Source organism: Chiloscyllium plagiosum, chromosome 4, assembly GCF_004010195.1.
Source record: "Chiloscyllium plagiosum isolate BGI_BamShark_2017 chromosome 4, ASM401019v2, whole genome shotgun sequence".
Lineage (NCBI taxonomy): Eukaryota > Metazoa > Chordata > Chondrichthyes > Orectolobiformes > Hemiscylliidae > Chiloscyllium > Chiloscyllium plagiosum.
This window is the reverse complement of record NC_057713.1, coordinates 100,998,056-101,018,015: the sequence shown is the minus strand read 5'-3', so window position 1 is coordinate 101,018,015 and position 19,960 is coordinate 100,998,056. Positions and strand designations below refer to the sequence as shown.

General features: G+C 39.3%; 1 protein-coding gene across 1 annotated transcript in view; it reads right to left on the bottom strand.

Annotated features, from left to right (window-relative positions):
• pkhd1l1.1 (PKHD1 like 1, tandem duplicate 1) overlaps positions 1 to 19,960 on the bottom strand; it is a 237,775-nt gene that overhangs the window by 155,145 nt on the left and 62,670 nt on the right. The window contains exons 23-32 of the mRNA XM_043689364.1: positions 18,752 to 18,948; positions 17,355 to 17,527; positions 15,950 to 16,097; positions 14,516 to 14,670; positions 13,748 to 13,870; positions 11,833 to 11,938; positions 10,401 to 10,520; positions 8,763 to 8,927; positions 3,810 to 3,931; positions 2,636 to 2,768 (exon numbers count right to left, since the gene is read on the bottom strand). Coding sequence (XP_043545299.1) covers positions 2,636 to 2,768; positions 3,810 to 3,931; positions 8,763 to 8,927; positions 10,401 to 10,520; positions 11,833 to 11,938; positions 13,748 to 13,870; positions 14,516 to 14,670; positions 15,950 to 16,097; positions 17,355 to 17,527; positions 18,752 to 18,948 — 1,442 coding nt within the window. The remainder of the gene's footprint in view (positions 1 to 2,635; positions 2,769 to 3,809; positions 3,932 to 8,762; positions 8,928 to 10,400; positions 10,521 to 11,832; positions 11,939 to 13,747; positions 13,871 to 14,515; positions 14,671 to 15,949; positions 16,098 to 17,354; positions 17,528 to 18,751; positions 18,949 to 19,960) is intronic.

Genomic DNA, 19,960 nt, shown 5'->3' with positions numbered 1-19,960 from the left:
GCATTCAACTGCCTTTCTCCATAAAGCAACTGACAGAAGAAAGGGACATTTTGATATTGGAAAGGAATTTTGGTCTATTCAAATGTTCAGAGCTGACAGGTCACTGTGCATTACTTCCTGAGGAAAATATTCTGCTTTAGTTGATAAGTGATGATCTTACATTTGAGGAACAGGAAACAGAAATATTCATTCACATTTACAGAAGGCTATCACGGAAAAGCAAGCTTTCATTAAGACAGATATCAGCTACTAATATATAGAATCTTTTGAAGAAGAAATTAGAAATTACTCGGAAAGAAAATGCTGAATTTCAGTCCTCATCATCTAGCTAGTCCAAACATTTGGCTGATATTAAGACTGGTAGACAGGTGATTCAAAATGTCCTATTATTGTCCATTTTTTTCGTGCAGCCTGCAGATAATGTTATGCAGTTACCCATGCACCACCTCCCCTACAAATCTTGAGTCCAGAAACTTCCATTATTATTAATGATGGGTGAATCTCTACATCTTGATGGAGTTCTTGAAACTTTTTTGTCTGAAGAGGAGCAGCCTCATGCTGAAGCTGGTGGGGAACTGGTACCATTACCAACAGAAAGAGAAATTTCTCCTCAGTCCCTCATCTCCAGAACTATCTACAAGCTATTCTTTGTTCTTCATTTCATCTACCCAGATTTCTCCTGGCTCAGTGTTCCACAGATAAGTCATGAAAGGGAGAATTTTAGTTTATTGCCTTCCTCTTCAAGGTGTTGTGATAATTAATACCTTGGACATTTGTCTGTTCGATCATTTTCTCTCCATTGCTGTTCACTGCTATTACATTCATATCAACGCAAACATCAAGCCCAGGAACCAGCTGTGGTGAGAAACTGCCATCACATTTCGTCAATGCAATCACCTTCCAAAACAAAGATAAGGCAGCACCTAGTCCTATGCATCTCCCAGGAGAGCAACAAATTTGTTGCAGATTAATGTTTCAAGCAAAAGAGACCAGCATGGTGACAAAGATTAAAGCTATATAGTCACAGGATTAACAGTTTGTGGGAAAAATGAACTTGGGGTGAGATGTGAAGTAAAGGGTTAATTATTTCTTTAGTTTAAGAATAGTCACTGCCCATATATAAGGTGCAATGTCATAGCGATGTCAGATCACATGAATCTGGGATCTGACTCTGTCGGGTTTCAGAAATGTCCTCTTTTTCTGTCCCTTCTACACATTTATGTGCAATAAAGCCTATTAATGCTCACTTTACATTTTCCCTGTGGTAACCTAATCAAACTCTTTTATCCTTTTCTTATCTGGGGAAAAGATTCTCAGGTACTTTACCAGACTGAAACTGGTATGAAGTTAAAGCAAGGGACAATTCACTTCGGGATGTTTACCACTGATAGAAACTGGAAATTTTAGATTCCTGCACAACAAATGGAGAAACTTAAAAACTAGAAAGTACTGGTAATAAACTACAGGTCTTGTTGCATCTGTCATTTGGAAGAGTTCCAAAAAAAAAAGTCATATTGGACTTGAAACATTGCTGCCAGACCTTGATGAGATTTTCCAGCATTTTTTCTTTTCATCTCATTTCTGGCATGTGCTGTATTTTGCCTGTAACATCCCGAGAAGAGGCAGTCTGGGTATTTTGTTGGCTCTGCTAGGGTAAGGGAGACTCCCCAATTCCAAGTAGACTTGGAGAGTATCAGATCAGCCATGATCTGATTGATTGACAGAGCATACTCAATGGGCCAAATGGTCTCATTCGCCTCCTACATCTCGTGGTCTGAGCACAAACTCAATATATCCTGCATAATATTATGGGTCACTGCACACAAAACTCCTTTATAATGGGATTATTGGATATTTAGTATTACACAGCATTTGATCTACAAATATGATGTTATAGAAAACAATCTCACAAACAATCCAGGATTCCATCCATTACAGCCCTGATACTCATTAGTTATCCAGTCGGGAAAAATGTCCTCGCTTGTCCAACCTCTCCCTATAATTCATACTGTTTAGTCCTGGCAACATTTTTGTAAATTCTATCTGCACATATTCCAAATTAAAAACATCCTTCAGATCGCAATGTGACTAAAACTGAACACAACACTCCAAGCGCAGCCTCACCAACATCCTGTGTAACTGCAACATAACTTCTCAACTGCTCTCCTCCATGTACTGACCGATGCATGCTAGTGTGGCAAAAGCCTTCTTCACTAACATGTCTAACTATGACCCCACTTTCAGAGAATTCATAATAAGTGCCTAAAACAAGCCAAGTGATAACAATATTGTGTAGTTAATGTTATACAATACATTGTGAAATTACACTATATATAATTAGGTGCAGATAGCACTGTAATTTGCCAAAGATCAGTTGGTCGGAGGCAAAATTGTGTACGTACAGACTGCCCATTTAACTTCACACTGTCATAATTGTTGACCATGCTTTAACATCAAAAATTAACATTGTAGCCTTCTGAGACTCCCCAATAAGATTCCACTCATTGAATCTTGTTTCTTTCTTCACAGATGCTGCCAAATCTGCTGAGAATTTTAACCATTTTCTATCTTTATATCAAAATTCCCAACACATGTAATATTTTATTTATTTTAAAAAGGTGAAACTTTGACTTACCTGCCACACTGCTTGTTTTTGGAATCACTTCTGAGATTACTGGAATCTTTGCATCAATGTAAATGAAGGAGAAGGGAACTAGGTTGGATATTCCAGCAGCAATCACTGAGATGTTATACATTCCAGGTGGGGCCTGTCAGATGAGCAGAAGTGAATTCATAATTATTTCTCTTTAGTACTTTTCATAGGGCATTCAGAATATAATAAATGCTTCAATGATTCTTTCGAAAAGGGTGAATCATTTGATATAACAACTCGAAGGATCAAACTGAGACTAAAATTTATATCCAGGCTTTGCCTGAGAAAATGAGCCTAGTATGAGCTCATTTTCTTAGACGAATTTTGAACAGCAAGTTCATAATTAGTGCAGTATATGTCACTCAGCTATTTGATCATTTGAAAGTCTTCCAGCTTTATAAAAAGTTGCCATACTTCAAGCAGATTCTTCCACTCCTTTATTACAAATGCGTGTTTATTTTAAGCATGCTACATTTTTTACAGACCTTGTGTTGAAGTAGTTAGTGGCCAATGGAAAGCTTGTCTGATTTATTATTTACAACTGAATTATTTCTCTTTAGAGTTGTCTCATTTTCTGCCACCCTCAATCACCATTTCAATCATTATTAATTTCTGAAGCCTTTGTAATTCCAGTTTAGAAATAGGCACTGCAAAGAACACTTTTGCTTTCAAAGGGAATTATCCATGTCATCATTTTTTTGTTATAAATGAATTCTGTATTTAACTAATGAAAAAACAATTCCCAATACATAATCATCTTCAAATTTTACACAGTGACTCTCAATGTCCAACTATCTGTATAAAATTCTGTTATTCACGATTGGGAAGGAGATGCAAAGCCTTTTAAACTAAAATAAATGTAGATAATTTCTCTGTCAAGATAGCCTTGACATCATTTGAATGAGTTAAATGGTTAATTTTTCACTTGCACTAATTTCAAGGCTGAGAATGTAGATTTTGGCACCAACAAGAGATATGAGTAGTTTGCTTACTAAAATTCTTCGATAATATTCTGATGTTCATGCTTCCAATTTCAGGAGAGTGCTCCTGGAAGGAGCGTGAATTATCAAAGCACCCCCACAGACGAGACACTCTCAAGACTGAACACTTCCAACACTGAATTGCCACCACACGAGACACCTTGAAATCCACTCACCTCTGGAGTTCTGCATTTCATCTTGACAGGACTTTCTGTAAGTTGAAGGCAGGTCTTCCCCCCAATTAAAACCATTGAATTAGGAACAAATCCATAACCAGATATGGTCAGAATTGTCCCTCCTGAACATGGAAATAAATTACAATTAAGAAGAATAAAAACTTAAAGCCAAAAACACAAATTAAATGCCTAAAGAGATTCATGTACAAAGAAGCGAAATGGGGATTAGGACAAGACCATTCAGCTCCTCAAGCCAGTTCTATATTTATCTAGCTGACCCGCACCTCAACTATCATTGGCTGTGATTTCTCCAATCCTTCTGTACCCAAAAGAAATCTGTCAATCTCTCTTGAAAACTGCATAACTCCCAGCCTCATAAGCTTTTCAGGAGGAATTGTTCCACATTTCCACTGCCCTTTGTAATGAAATGCTTCCTGACATCTGACTTGAACAATCTGACTCGAATTTTAAGATTGTTTTTACAGTTCCCTAGCATCCGGTCCTTAGGGAAGTGAAATGGCTTTATTCAGGCACGAAGTCCACATAATTTCATCAGATTGAGAATTTTAAAACTGGATTTAAGGAAGTGTTCAACAAAGTTCTAAATAGAAGGCTGGTTGACAAAATTGAGGTTTATGGAATAGAAGGATCAGGACACAATCACATTTTAAACAGTCTAAGAACTGAAAGTAACAAATCTGGTAAATGATTTATTTTTGGATTGGAGAATGGCGCATAATGTAAGCCTTCTCCATTTTGGTCGGACGCAAGGAAAAGACTCACAGGATGGAGGAGAGTGATCACAAATTGCTTGCAGCATGATGTTTTGATGCAACTTGGCATCAATAATGGAGGGGGATGAGGTGGAGCAATTTTCTTCTTTGACAGTCCCTCAGGATCAAGAATGGATTCCACTTCACTTCAATAGTTTCTGAAGCGGCAGATAAGTCCAGTACAAGATCCACAGACTCTACCATATGTACTGGTTGAAAGATGGGAAAGATTGTTTAGAGGTTTTGTTTGATGTCTCAACTTCTCCTCTGCATGTTCCCGATTACATCTTTCCAGGTGTTCTATTCATCTGAGCCTTCTCCATTTTGGTTTGTCACAAGCAAAGGATTCACAGGAGTCAGTGGAAATGGTTCACCTCTTCCTGGATGCTTTGACGACATGTTTCCTGCTGCAACCAAATTTTGAGTTGGGCATTTGCTTTTGGAGTCTGCTGGTGGGCATGTATCATGAAAGACAGGTTCCACACAGTGGAAGTGCTTGCAAGTCATTAGGACTTCAGTGCTGAGCAAGTTGACTTGGGAGCCAATTAGATTAGATTCCCTACAGTGTGGAAACAGGCCCTTTGGCCCAACAAGTCTACACTGACCCACCGAAGAGCAACCCACCCAGACCCATTCCCCTCTGACTAATGCACCTAACACTACGGGCAATTTAGCATGGCCAATTCACCTAACCTGCACATCTTTGTGACTGTGGGGGGAAACCGGAGCACCCGGAGGAAACCCACACAGACACAGGGAGAATGTGCAAACTCCACACAGACAGTTTCCTGAGGTGGGAATTGAACCCAGATCCCTAGTGCTGTGAGGCAGCAGTGCCACTGTGTCGCTTACTGCCATTCAATTCCATTCCTTACCATGCCATTTGGAGGATGTTGTGAAAGTATCGCTTTCAGAAACTGAATCGACACTTGAAGGAAATAAGCTTTGAGGGCCATTGGATGGAGTAGGAGAACTGACTGGATTGCTCCATGTTAAGCCATTACGGTCTTAGTGGGAGGAAAAGGGAGGTGGTGATCTGCTGATAATGTCACTGGACCATTAATGCCAGATTAATGTCCTGGGGGGGGAAACACTTGTTCAAATACCAACGTGGCAGCTGGTGGAATTTAAATATAATGACTAAATCTGGAATGCAAAAATGAATCCCAATATGTATAATCATTAACCGTCCTAAAAACCTAGCTGGTTCAGCAATGTCCTTCAGGGAAGGAAATCTACCGTTCTTACCCAGTCTGACCTATATATGACTCCAGACCCACAGCAATGTGGTTGTCTCTTAACTGCCCTCTGAAATCACCCAGGTAACCATTTAGTTCAAGGACGTTTATGGAATGGCAATAATTGTTGATCCAGTCAGCAATAGCCTTATCCCATGAAGAAAAAAGAATTGATTCCTCCTCTGTGGTAAATGAGTCTATGATTCACAGCAGGAGTGAGATTCCCTCCTCCATTCAGGTCGGGCTTAAGGTGACATTCTGAATGCAAGCTCAAGCTGGGATTACATTATAACCACAATTTCAAAGATAGGATTTATATGCATTTCAAGAGGCAAGGAAGGATTATGGATAATCAGCATGGGTTTTGTGAAGAAAATCATGTCTCCAAAACTTGATCAAGGTTTTTTGAGGAAGTAAGCAAAATGATTGAGGAGGGCAGAGCAGTAGATACTGTTTACTTGGAAATTAGTCCAGTCTTTGACAAGGTTTCGCATGATAGAGTGATTAGTAAAGTTAGATCACATGGGATTCATGGTGAGCTTGCCATTGGAAACAAATTAGCTTAATAGCAGGAGCTGGAGAGTGATGATGGAGGTTTGTTTTTCGGACTGGAGGCCAGTTACCAGCGGTGTTCCACAGGGATCAGTGCTCAGTCCACTTTGTCATTTATGTAAATGATTTAGATAAGAATATAAAAAAGCATAGTTTGTAAATTTGTGGATGACACCAAAATTGCTGGTACATTGGATAGTGAAGAAAGTTATCTAAGATTACAAAGAGATCTCGACAAATGGGATCAGCAGGCTAAAGAATGGCAGATGAAGTTTAATTTGGATAAATGCAAAGGATTCACAGGAGTCAGTGGAAATGGTTCACCTCTTCATGGAAGCTTTTGCATTTTTGTAAAGCAAACAATAGCAGGACTTAAACAGTTCAAAGTAGGGCCTTGGATAGTGTTGTCAAACAGAGACACTAAGGAGTTCAGATACATAATTCTTAGAAGTTTGCGTCAAATATAAATAGGGTGGTGAAGATGGCATTTAGCATGATTGCTTTCATTGCTCAGACCTTTGAGTATTGGAGTTGGGATATTATGTTGAGGTTGTGCAGGCATTATTGAGGCCACTTATGGAGTACTGTGTTACAGGAAGGATATTATTAAGCTGCAAAGGGTTCAGAGATGGTGCTGAGAATGAAGAGCTTTGGTCATAAGCACAGGCTGAGACTTTTCTCACTGGAGCTCAGCAGGTTCGGGGTATCCTTAAGGAGGTTTATAAGATAATGAGGGGTATAGATAAGGGTGGGGGATATCAAGACCAGGGCCATTTTTGTACACAGACAGCGATTCATATGTGGAATGAACTTTCAGAGAAAGTGACAGATGCAGGTCCAGTTACAATGTTTAAAGACATGTAGATAAGTACCTGAATAAGAAATGTTTGGACGATATGAGCCAAGTGCAGGTAGGTGTAATTAGATTAGTTTGGGCATGGACTGGTTGGACCGATGTATGACTCCATGACAACGTCTCTAAGACAATGGCTCACAATATTGAAGTGAAATAAAGCTCCTTCACAGAATCCTCTGCAAGTTCAGAGGAAACAAAGTGTAAAGGACTTTTATTTTGCTGGTCCTCTTTGAAAATTATTTACTCTCTGTATGCTGTCAACATGTCAGGATCATTAAAAATTAAAAACCAAATCAGGCCTTAGAAAGCCAACAACCTATACCCAAAACATCTGGCAAAAAGTATTTTAAATTCTGTTATCACCTGCTTTAATTTGACCAGCACAGCTTGCAGTTTGTTATAGAGTCACAACGATGTATAACGCGGAAAAGAACCCTTCGGATATAACTCGTCCCATGCTTACCAGATATCCCAAAGCAATCTCGTCCCATTTGGCAGCATTTGGCTCATATCGTTCTAACCCTTCCTAATCATACACCCATCCTAATGTCTTTAAAATGTTGTAATTGTACCAGCCTCCAACACCCCAACTCTGACAGTTAATTCCATACATGCACCACTCTCTGCAAGATTGCCCCCTAAATCCCCCTTAAATATTTCCCTCTCATCTTAAACTTATGCTCTGTAGTTTTGGACTCACCTACCTCGAGGAAAAGACCTTGACTATTTATCTTATCCATGCCCCTCATGATTTTATAAGCATCTATAAGGTCACCCCATAACCTCTAGTGCTCAAAGGAAAATAGCCCAAGCCAGTAGCTCAAACCCTCTAACCCTGGCAACATTCTTGTAAATTTTTTTTGGAACCTTTGCAAATTTATCAATACCTTAGCTGGGAGACCAGAACTGAATGCAGTATCCCAAACGTTGCCTAACCAATGCCCTGTACAGGCGCAACATGAACTTCCAACTCCTTTGCCAATAAAGGCAAGCACACCAAGTGCCTTCTTCACTACCATGTCTTCCTGTGACTCCAGTTGTGTATGATAAATGATTAATGCATTTTAAAAATTTGCTGGGAATGTTTAATCATTGAGCAACTCTTACCATAACAATAGTTTCATGCAACTTTCACTGAATGCATGCTAGAAGCCAGGACGATAACCCATTGCTTTCACGGCATTGAACATTATTGGTGAACATCATTTGTCCAAAATTGCATTGTCCATAATTTTATGGAGTTAAAAGTACCTTAAAAATCCTTTTTTTTACCCCAAAATAATATATATCATTATTATGAATTGCAGAGGCTGTTTGATTATATTCACCATGCTTGGACATATTTCTTATCCAAAATAAGTACAATGCATAATATACTCCAAACTGTGAAAGTGACGTTAACACAAATGATCATTACTCGGACACAAAATCCAATTTTAAATGTGGTTGATTTAGGTTTTGGCCTTAAGTTTAAGAAAATGCCTTAACGTTTAATGGTGATTTATATAAATGCTCACTACACTATAATGAGTACCTTCAGTGCTGCCTATGGATGGGTATATGCTTGTTGCCTCAAACTGAAACATAAATGTGAATGTCTGGTTGCTGGAATAGTTTGCAAAGCCAAGTCCAGCGATGTAAACAGTGAGAGGAGATGATGTATTACTGGCAACTCCAATCATACAGGTTATTTTGGTATCTGAAAACAAAATAACAAAGAATGTAAATGATCAAATCCAAACATGAAGAAAAAGCATTTTCCCTCCAAATAGCATCCTCATGATGTGTAATGTAAAGAGATTCACACCTTTCTATTTGCATGATGAGATATATATCTATGTAACTTCTTCAACCCCTCTCGGATCTCGGATCGCTGCTCCAATTCTACCTCCTTGTGCATCCCTAATATTCTTTGCTTCACCTTTGATGGCAGTGTCTTTAATATCTGGGATCCTAAACTCTGGAATTCCTTCTCTCCTCCTTTCACGGTTTTTAAGATGCTTCTTAAATATTTTGACCAAACCTTTGGCCACCTGTTTGAATTTGTATGTAACATAACTCAGTGTCATATTTCATCTGTTTACACACGTGAATAAATTTTCTACCTAAAGAAGCTATATAAATGTATGCTGGTGTTGTGTGTTGTTATATAATGTAGAAAAAACAAATCATTTGTCATCTATAATTAAAAATAATTGTCTCACTATATTATAGATAACGCAAAACATAGCATTGCGTTATGAGTCTCCCTGGCAGTCTGGGACATTCAGGAGAGGCCCTTATGTGTTGTTCTCAGTGAGTGTTGAGCTGTTTTCAGATCTGCATTCTCACTCAAGAGTGTCTGCTGTTCCAATGGATTCCCTCTTACCATTATTTCCAAACTTATTTTCAAAGATAGAGAAAGCAAATGCAGGATTTAATCCAGGTTTTTCAAAATTTTAAATTATGTGAAAGTCAATTAGGGAATTCCTTCTTGGTGGTGAGTTCATAGCAATGGCTTGTCAATTCCTAAACATCATTAAGAAATGAGAAGAGGAGTTAGGCACAGGGTCCTTGGGAACATGGGGATATTTTACCACAGTGTGATTGAGGCAGAAACCATTGCCTCTTGTAGTGAAAGGAGGATAAATATATGAAACAAATAATCAGGATGGTGTGGGCAGACAGCAGAGAATATTAGAATTAATTTTGGATTTTTTGCAGCAAACTGTAACTTGGAAAGATGGCGTGAGTGACTTCCTGCTGTACTGCAAAATGTAGTGATTTCAAATGATTACAGCATTTCCCTCTATATGTAGTCACTTTGCTGGAGTTTATACTGCTTCACTGTTTCCCCAAGTGAGGGAGAGCACTTGGCACACAGATATTCTCAGTGTCAAAGAATCTCATAGAGATTCCATCACTTGCATTAGAGGTCAGGTGATCCCAGAGCTATGTCTATCAATTACTCTTGCCTCGGAAAATACAGAGGATGCTGGAAATCTGAAATAAAAACAGAAAATGCTGGAGAAAAATCAGCAGGTCTGGCAGCATCTATGGAGAGAGAAACAGTGTTAAACATTTTGAGTTCTGGTCTGACTTCTTCAGAACTGGGGTAAGTCAACACAATTACTCCCTCACATCACACTATTCAGTATTGACTGAACTTCATTTGCTTTGAACGTTTTCTCACCAGTTAATCCTGTGATTGGACAATGGGTACCTCCAATCGAAACCCAAGTGGTATCGGTCATTGAACTGTTGGCGAATCTGAAGCCTGTTATGGTCAGAACAGTCCCACTGGACCTGGATCCTGATAAAACAAAATGACGGTTTAAATGAGAATTCAGCAACTGTTCTCTGCTATGGTCTCCATTAGGCATGGATCCAGGAAGAGATTTGCCAGAGAACAGAGTAAACCTGATGGCCTCACAAACTGAAAAGTGAGATGATTGGGAGAGAGTCCCCTTGAAGCAATGGTCTGGACATTCACTCAGGCCAGTCAACCTCATTCAGCACCTTGTAATCTGTTTCACCCCTGTACAGCAACAGAGGTCACTGGGTAGAATATATCCTCAGCAACTTTTAACATTATAGATCATTTCGAGAGTGAGAACATATAGTAAACAGAATGAAAAAAAAGCAAATAGATTGTTAACTTTAATTTTGAGAAGACTGAATACAACAGGCATAAGTTATGCTCTAATTGTATGAGGGTATCCTTGTACACCAGTCACTAAAAGTAAGGATGCTGGCACAGCAGGAAGTGAAGAGGACAAATACATTTTGGCCTTCATAGCAAGAGGATTCATGTACAGGAACAAGTATATCTTCTGTAATTGTACAGAGCTTAATGTGAACATATCTGGTATATTGTTTGCAGGTTCAGTCTGAGGAAAGATGTTCTGGCTATGAGGGAAGTACAAGTAAGATTTACCAGACTGATTCTTTGGAAGGCAGGCCTGACTTATGAAAAGAGACTGAATTGGTTAGCAATGTATTCACTGCAATTTAGAAAAATGAGGGGCGATGTTATGGAAACCTACACGTTTTTAACAGGACTAGACGGTAAATACAGGAAAGATGTTCCTGATGACCAGGGGTCACAGTCGAAGGATATGGGTAGACCATTTAGGACTGAGATGAGGAGAAATTTATTCAACCAGAGAATGGTGAGTCTGTGGAATTGTCTGCCACAGAAAACGGTTGAGGCCAAAACATTGAGTTTTCACAAAGAAAATTAGATATGGTTCTTAGGGCTAAAGGGGTCAAAGGACATAGGGAGAAAGCAGGGTACTGAGTTGGAGGATCACCATGATGACACTGAAGGGTGAAGCAGGTTCAATGGGCTGAATGGCCTACTCCTGCATCTATTTTCTATAGTTCTATGTCTGGTCAGAGCTACCTACAATGACAATGCTCAGTTTTGGGCATTGCATCTCAAAAAGATCTTAATGAAATTGGAGTGGGTACAGTAAAGGTTCGCCAGAATGGCAGAGTGGTAATTATCAGTCTCATTGTTTCAAATGCTGTTTTACAAGTCTGTTGTGAATGATTTGAAGCACTTTCATTAGTTTGAAATGGATGACATGGTTTAGAAGCCTACCTGAATTTCTCACATTTACCTGTTGTTGGGGTAATGTGTGTAATGACAGGGGTTTTCTCAGCATTCCATTTATATCCACAATTCCCGGAACAGTTACTGGGAATACCGTTGATGTAAACCTCTACCTGTGAGGAAGAAAACGGCTCATGTTGTACAGATTGACTCAGTTTTCATGGAGTATTCTCCTTACGGATTTAGGTTATGCTTCCAGTGTGAAGCTGCAACTGTTGCACTCTATTTAAAAAAAATATTGTACAAGCGATGGAAGTTACCCTGATCCCAGCTGTGGTCGAGTAATCTTAAATGTGATTGAGCAACTGGACCTGATCCAAAAACAGATGGAACTGGCCTCTTGCTCGGACAAATATAGTTGTCCAATCGCATCATTAGTTCCTGGTCTGCAACCTTGGTGCACAGAAGTCAAAGTTTCAGCCAACCAGACTTGTGTAAATCCACCTGCTCCCCCAACCACCCAACATCCACCTCTTGGCCCACCCTGAATCATCCCATCAAACCGGGCAGGGAGGGCAAAAATTTCATTTGACTCCAATTTGAGGACTAAAGTATTCCCCTTCTACTGAATAACTGACCTTTTGCAGTGTTAAATAACCCATATTACTTGTATAATTAAATGGCCTTGTCATCCCTCAGCAATTTAAACAAATCAGACTGCTTGTGCTCTGTGACTAAAATATTAAGTATTTGAGTGTGTGCAGATGTATACAGATGTGTGCATGTGTGTGTAGGTGTATTCAGGTATGTGCAGATGTATCCAGATGTGTATAGTTGCATGCATGTTTATGCAGTGTGTCTATGTGCATATAGGTGTGTCTAAATGTGGCAAGGTGTATGTGGATTTGGCTAGGTGTATGCAGGTGTACGCAGATGCATAAAGGTATATCTATTTGTTTGCAGTGTGTCTAGGTGTGTGCAAACATATGGAGGTGTATCTAAGTTGGTCAAGGTGTATGCAGGAAAGTGCAGATATATACAAGGGTGTCTAGGTGCATGCAGATGTGTCTAAGTATGCAGGTGTGTATGTATGTTTCAAGGTGTATGCAGGGGTCTAAGTGCATTCTAAGCATGTCTCAGTGTCTACAGATGTGTGCAGCTTTATAAAGGTGTGTCTAATTGTATGCAGGGGCATCTCAGTATATGCAGGAGTGTACATTTGTAAACAGGTGTGTTTAGGTATGTGTAGCTGTAGCTGGATGTATGCATCTGTGTGCAGTGCAGTTGTGTGTAAATGTACAATGCTTTGTCTGGGTGTGTGCAGATGTATATAGGTGTGTCCAGGTATTCATCTAAATTTATAGAGGGGTATGTATATTCAGGTGTGTCTAGGAGTATCCAAGTGAATGTAGATATATATTGATGTATCAAGAGGTGTGTGTGTGTGTATATACATGTCTGCAGACGTGGTTCCAAGTGTGTGTGGATGTTTTTAAGTATGTAAGATGTGTGCAACCAATTCTAGGTGTATATATGTGCATGTGTTGTTGTGTTGAAGTGTGCAGAGGAATGTACAGATATGTAGAGGCATGCACAGGTCTGTGCAAATCTGTACAGTGTTGGTAGGTATGTACAGGTGAGTGTAGATGTAATCTTAGTTTTCAAAATGCTAAATGAGAAGAGTCCAAAACCTAATATTGGAACTGGCTCATTTATGGGAGATGTCAAGAAACACATTCTCACATAAAGAGTAATGGAAATCTAATCTCTTGCCCAAAGATTCTGTGGATGCCTGGGGCTCAGCCAGAGCTTTCAAGAATGAGGTTGAGAGATTTTTGTAGAAGGGTAATCGAGCTAAGGTGGGTAAACTGAACTGTAGAGCAGACAGCCACATTGCAGCAATCCTGAGGAGCTGAGTGCCTCCTCCTTCTTTCATGTCTGTAACTTACAGACACGTTTAAGGCAAAACTGCATGTGCGTACCTGAGGCAGTGTGTGTGGTGTCCGAAACAGATCGCCGATCAGATGTTCACTAAACAGCCCTCCTTGCTGCTTATTGTAAACATTTACTGTTGCATTGACTCCAATGACATTCATATCTTTAATCTGTTCAACATGGAATCAAAACACATTTTAATTTGTGATATTTTGTAGCATCAAATATATTTTGTAGCATCATATTTACCCCATGCTCAATTTTACTCCCTACATCCCACAACAATTATTATTTACATCTATTGTTTTATTAAGACATTCTCAGGATGAGGTCACCACTGGATAGGCCAGCAAATAACATACATACATAATTGAAATACAATGGTGGTGAATTACCTTCTGGAACGACTACAATCTTTATGGTGTAGGGACAATGTTGTTAGGAAGGGAGTTACATAACTTTGACCCAGTGACACTGAAGGAATGGTGATTATAATTCAAAAACATAATTGAGTGTACCTTCGAGGGAAAGTTACACATAATGGCGTTCCCTTGCAACTTGAAGAACTTCCCTTTATCTTCTAGGTCATGGGTTTGGAAGATGGGGCTCAAGCAATTCTTTTAAATCACTAACAGATGTAAGATTGAAGTCAGACAGAATGAAGTAGAGTAGCAAAATGCTCGGCAGAAGGGATGGAATACTTTATTCTAGATTTTGCTTCTTCTGTCGAGCCAACAAGTTGAATAGCTAAGTTGAAATGTGTTGGGGTTTAAATCTAGGGGACTGTTTCATTATGCCATGAGTCTGGGTCTCACCTTTAACGTGGGCTGATTGCCCGGCTTGCTGAGCCATTTCACTGTCCACTCGGCGGCAGAACAGTTGCCTGATTTCGTTACAGAAACTGTCCCAATCTCAGAGATTGTTTGTAAGGCATATTGCATTTCCGAGGCTGTAGCATTAACTGGCAAATCTTCAAAAATAAAGTGTTTTGAGAAATTACAGAAAAGGTCAAAATATTGATGTGCTTTGATGACAGTGCAATTGAGTTATACGGTCTAGAAGAAGGTCTGTTATTTCTAAGAGATTTTCTTTCTTGAAAGAGCCATTCAACTATTTCTACTCTCTTGATTCTCCTAATTGCATATTTTTTTCCCCTTTAAGTATTTATACAATTGAATTTGTTCCACAATACCTTCTGGTATTTATTCATTTATATATTCCAGTTAATAACGCACTGCACAGAAACTCTCTCCATCTCACCTTCTAATTCTTTTGCCAAAAATCTGTCCCCTCTGTTTACACATCCTTGTACCATTGTAAATAATTTTCTCTGCCTTATTCTCTCAAAATGCTTTATAATTTCAGACATTCACATAAATCTCCCTCTTGCTGGGCTTGAGGGAGAAGAACCTTGTAATGAAAGAATATTCGTTTTTGGTATAGCATTTTTCTACTTCGGGAATGTGCCCGCTTGAGTTCTCTCTTATGATTTCCCCAGATTCCAGAGTTCTAGCTGGAGGGTGTTGCTCCAGTTGGAGGTCCTGAAACTGTCAGGGTAGTGCCGTTCCCATTGAAGGTAGGGCAATCTCAGGAAAAGTGGTGGGAAGTATTTGGCAGGAATAAAGGCTCAGTCACCATTTGGCAAAATAGTGGAAACTGGTATTTTGAGTGATATGCAGAGGAACTGCCTTTCAGACCTGTGCACAGAAACTAACTGCAATCTGTTTGGATTATGTGCACAAATCCTTGGAGTGGGATTGAACTCATAACATTCTTGGAGGAGAGAGTGCTACCCGCTAGGCCATGGCTGATGTAGATATGTGGAGGACAGGTCAGCGAGAAGAAAACTCAGATATGAAGGTTTCATTGAATTGAGCTGCAGAAAGCCAACAGAAATGTTTGCTGCTCTGAAACAAGAGCTTGTTCACATTATCTGGATCCACTGACACTTTATTAAACGGAAATCTAAGCACAAGAATTAAAGACTTTCTACACAGCTCCTGAACACAAATATAGCAGACTACTTATTTATAGGTTACATTCCCCCACTGCAACCAACAAATTGACCACAGAAGTCACTGTGCCCTGATTTTCCAAAGATTAATTGTCACGACTGGAAAAATCTAGAACATTCCTGCGTTTTGAGAATCCTCACAGAGCACAACCTTCTAGGGTTTCTTTGAATGAAACCGTTTTCGAGCAAGCTAAGGAGGTCTCCAAAAAAAATTCCCTCAGTATTCATTACTTACCTTTCAAGGTTTTCCCAAAGTACTCAATATCCAAGGTACCAGAGATTGGAGGAGATGCTGCTTGTGTTCTCCGAACTCTTAGAACGGCTCCCTCAGGCCAAGTGCTCCCTCTGTAAACCATCCCATCCTTTGTACCATTAGGCAAAGCCTAAAAGAACATCCATCAGAAACATTATCCTTCCAAACAGGATATTTTAGTGCCATTTCCAGTTGACTTTTCTCAATTTCCCACTGTAAACTCAATGGAATATCAACAAGAACATCTCACAGAAAGTAAAGCGCATTATAACAGCATCAATAAAATCCCTTGCTTCTACAAACAGAAAATTCAATGCTACCAGATAGAAATTAATTAATGGACATGTAGCATGCGGTGATTTAAGAGGGAGCGTTGGTATATCTATCCCTACTAGAAATGTCTCTGGAGTACTGTAGCCAGTTTTTGCCTCCATACAGGATGGATAAAGGATGATTGTAGAGAGTTTTGTGGAGATCTCAAGGTGAATTTCTGAGTTTATGAGATTGAGAGGATCGGGTAATGGGGAAAGGTTATCTATTCTGGAACATTGCTCTTTGGAAAGGAGAAGAGTAAGAGACAGGTGTGAAATTGAGAAGTGAGAGGAATCTGGATTGAAAGATTTTGAGTTAACAAGCATGGGGAATTTGGATCGAGCCAAAGACTAAATATGAGAACCAAGAGCTCATCATTATTGGTTTCATCGGAAATAGGAAATGTACAACTTACATTTAATGAGAAAGAGATATACTCAAGGAACAGATTACCAACAGGAGAATAGAAATACATGGTAGGTATCAAACAGAATGGCAAAGATTGGAGTGAAAAAATTATGGACATATTAAGAACTACAGGAACTGTTACACAGTTTGGCATTGTAGACTAGATGTTGCTCAAAGCATAGGATTCGCAGAGAGCTTCTTCAAGGAAGGCATCCTTGTAAGAGGATTCACAGGATTCTCCTGTTCCCCGGATGCTGCCTGACCTGCTGCGCTTTTCCAGCAACACATTTTCAGCGTTGCTCAAAGCATAGCCATACATAGATAGGAGGGACAATATCTACAATAGTAAAGTGAAGGTGATGTCATTCCAAAGGTTCACAGTGCTGCTGTCTTAATAGCGACAGAAAGAGATGACAGGTGGTGGTTTAACCTGACGGTCGCTACATCTCAAGTAAGGAATGAGATTGAAAGGGAAGGACTCTCATGGTAACCTCAGCCAGTGCAGGAATCAAACCCACATTGCTGGCAATACTGTGTATCACAAACCAATAACAGATCTAACTCAGCTAATCTTCTTCTGAAAGAGCATAGATTGATAAAATATTCTCTTAATCAACACAATTTGATTCCTATTTCAAATGCTACCCAAAAACAACATTATACTGACCTGAGCAAAGGCAATCTCTAGCAATGGAATGTTGCAGCTACAGTCGATGGTAACCATAGTTACTTCATACTGACTGTGCACACCATCTTTTTTAGTTCCTCCTTCAGTAACTATGAACTCCTCAATAAGAATTCCTTTGTCAAACAATGGAGGGTAAGCTACTATTGGTACATCTGTAAATGAAAGAAGTCATTCACTAACTTAAATCAAAAATTACAAAAAATTAAATTTCACACGATCTCCAAAAAAGTTCTCTGAAATATACTTCAAATAAGAAGTGCTTGAAATACAATATCACAATGAAAATGGCTAAGAAAATTCTTGCGTTCTGAGGAAGGGTCACTGGACCGATTTCTCGCTACAGATGCTGCCAAACCTGCTGAGTTTTTCCATCAATTTCTGTTTTTATTTTCTTTTAAGAAAACTCTTGAAGTGCCTAACAAGAGGATAAACAATAAGGGAATTAAGGGATGATGCAAAAAGGCAAGAAAATGGAATTGAGGATTATCAAATCAGCTACGATCCCATTGAATGGTAGGGCAGACGTGATGGGTTGATGAACCTATTTTGTTCCTTTGATATACAGTACTATGATCTTTTAAGAATCCTGCGCCAGCTCCTTATACCATAGACTCATATGGCAGGTGGTGACAGAGTGGCAATGTCACTGGATTAGTATTCCAGAACCCTAGGCTTTTGGTTTTGGAGTGCATGGGTTTGAATCTGGAATAAAAGCTCACCATTCTTGATAGTTGTAAAAATACGTCTGGCTCAATAATGTCCTTTAGGGAAGGAAATCTACTGTCCTTAGCTGGTATGGCTTATATGTGGCTCCAAATGCACAGCTATATTGTTGACTCTTAAATGCTGGCTGGGCAAATTGGGTTGGATGGAAAATACTGGCTTAGTCAGTGATGCTACATTCTATGAATGAAAATAAACCCACCAGGTATTTAAAAAAACCCCATAACTCATGCCTCTGTAATTGTGGGAATAAAATAAGAAAAGTCCATTTGACTCCTCATGACTGTTCAGTCATTTTGATAAGACGTGGCTGATCAGTTCCTCAATTTTGTTTAGCTGGTTCTAATCCATTTCCCTTGACAATTAAGTGAGAAAAATGCATAATTTCTCCACTTTATGTGATGGTCAAAGGGAACATCATGTATAAAAGAATAAAATTCAGAGTTCATGCTACTCCTGAACAGCTGTTCACAACAAAGAGGTCCCTGTGGATTTAATCCTCTTTTTTCTTACACTGTGATTGTTTCTATTCCTTACAGTTTGCTGTTGGTTTAGGTACTGCTATGCTCCACAAAACTGATTTGAATCTACATGAATTATGTACCACATCATCATTTTACCACTACCACCAGCAACCAAACTTTGATCAGTACCTCGCTCAGATTTGAAATTCAAAATAACAATACCATTTTGATTCTGCACTGTAGGCTTCTGTCCAATATACACAGTGTCCACATAGAAATCCTGGTCTTGTTCTGTCTGGAGATAAATTCCCTTCACTAAGAAGTTTCTTCCTCTGGGAAATCTGGATATCATAAGTTCATGCAAATTGATGCACGTGTAGGTCCATCTGCAGTCAAGAGATGCTTATTTAAGTTTCTATATAGACCTGCACATCAAGCCTTAACAATATCCTTAATTTAATCCCTAACTAAATTAGAAAGCCAAAATCACATAAAGTTTTACACAAATGTATATATTAGGAGTAAAATGAGGCCATTCGGCCCTTAAAGCCTGCTTGATCATTCAATACGATCATAGTTGATCTGTTTTGCTCTGAATTCCACCCATCCTTGATAACATTTGATTTCCTTCCCTAACAAGAATCTACTCCACTTCACTTTAAAAATATTCAATGATCCAGCTTCCACTATCTTGTGAGGTAGGGATTCCAAAGCTGTAAAATAATCAGAGAAACAAAATTGCCCTCATCCCTGTCCTACAAGTGTGATCCCTCATTCTGAAACCGGTTTCTCTAGTTCTGGGCTCATCAACAAAAGGAAAAATACTTTTCCACATTCACTTTGTCAAGACCATTTGGGATCTTGCACGCTTCAATGAAATCACCTCTTGGTCTTCTGAATGCAACTAAAAACAAACTCAGTCTGTCCAATTTTTCCTTATTAGACAACCTGCTCATTCTGGGTATCAATCCAGTCAACCTTCTCAAAACTGCCTATCCTTCTTTAAATAAGGAGACCTCAACTGCATGCAGCATTCAAGATGTGGTCTCACCAAAGCACCTCATAGCTGGAGCATAACCTTCTTAATTTTACTTTCAATTCCTCTTGTAACAAAGAATAGAATCCCATTAGCCTTTCTGATTTCATGCCGGTGAAAAGCTGAAAGCCTATTTTGAAGCAATGAGAAGGATGCTCCTGAAATAGAAACATGCAAACTTTCTATCAGGGTAAAATCAATGACTGCAGATGCTGGATTAGAAATGGTGCTGGAAAAGCACAGCAGTTCAGGCAGCATCCAAGGAGCAGTAAAATCGACAGCAGCAAAAGCCCTTCATCAGGAATACAGGCAGAGAGCCTGAAGGGTGGAGAGATAAGTGAGAGGAGGGTGGGGGTGGGGAG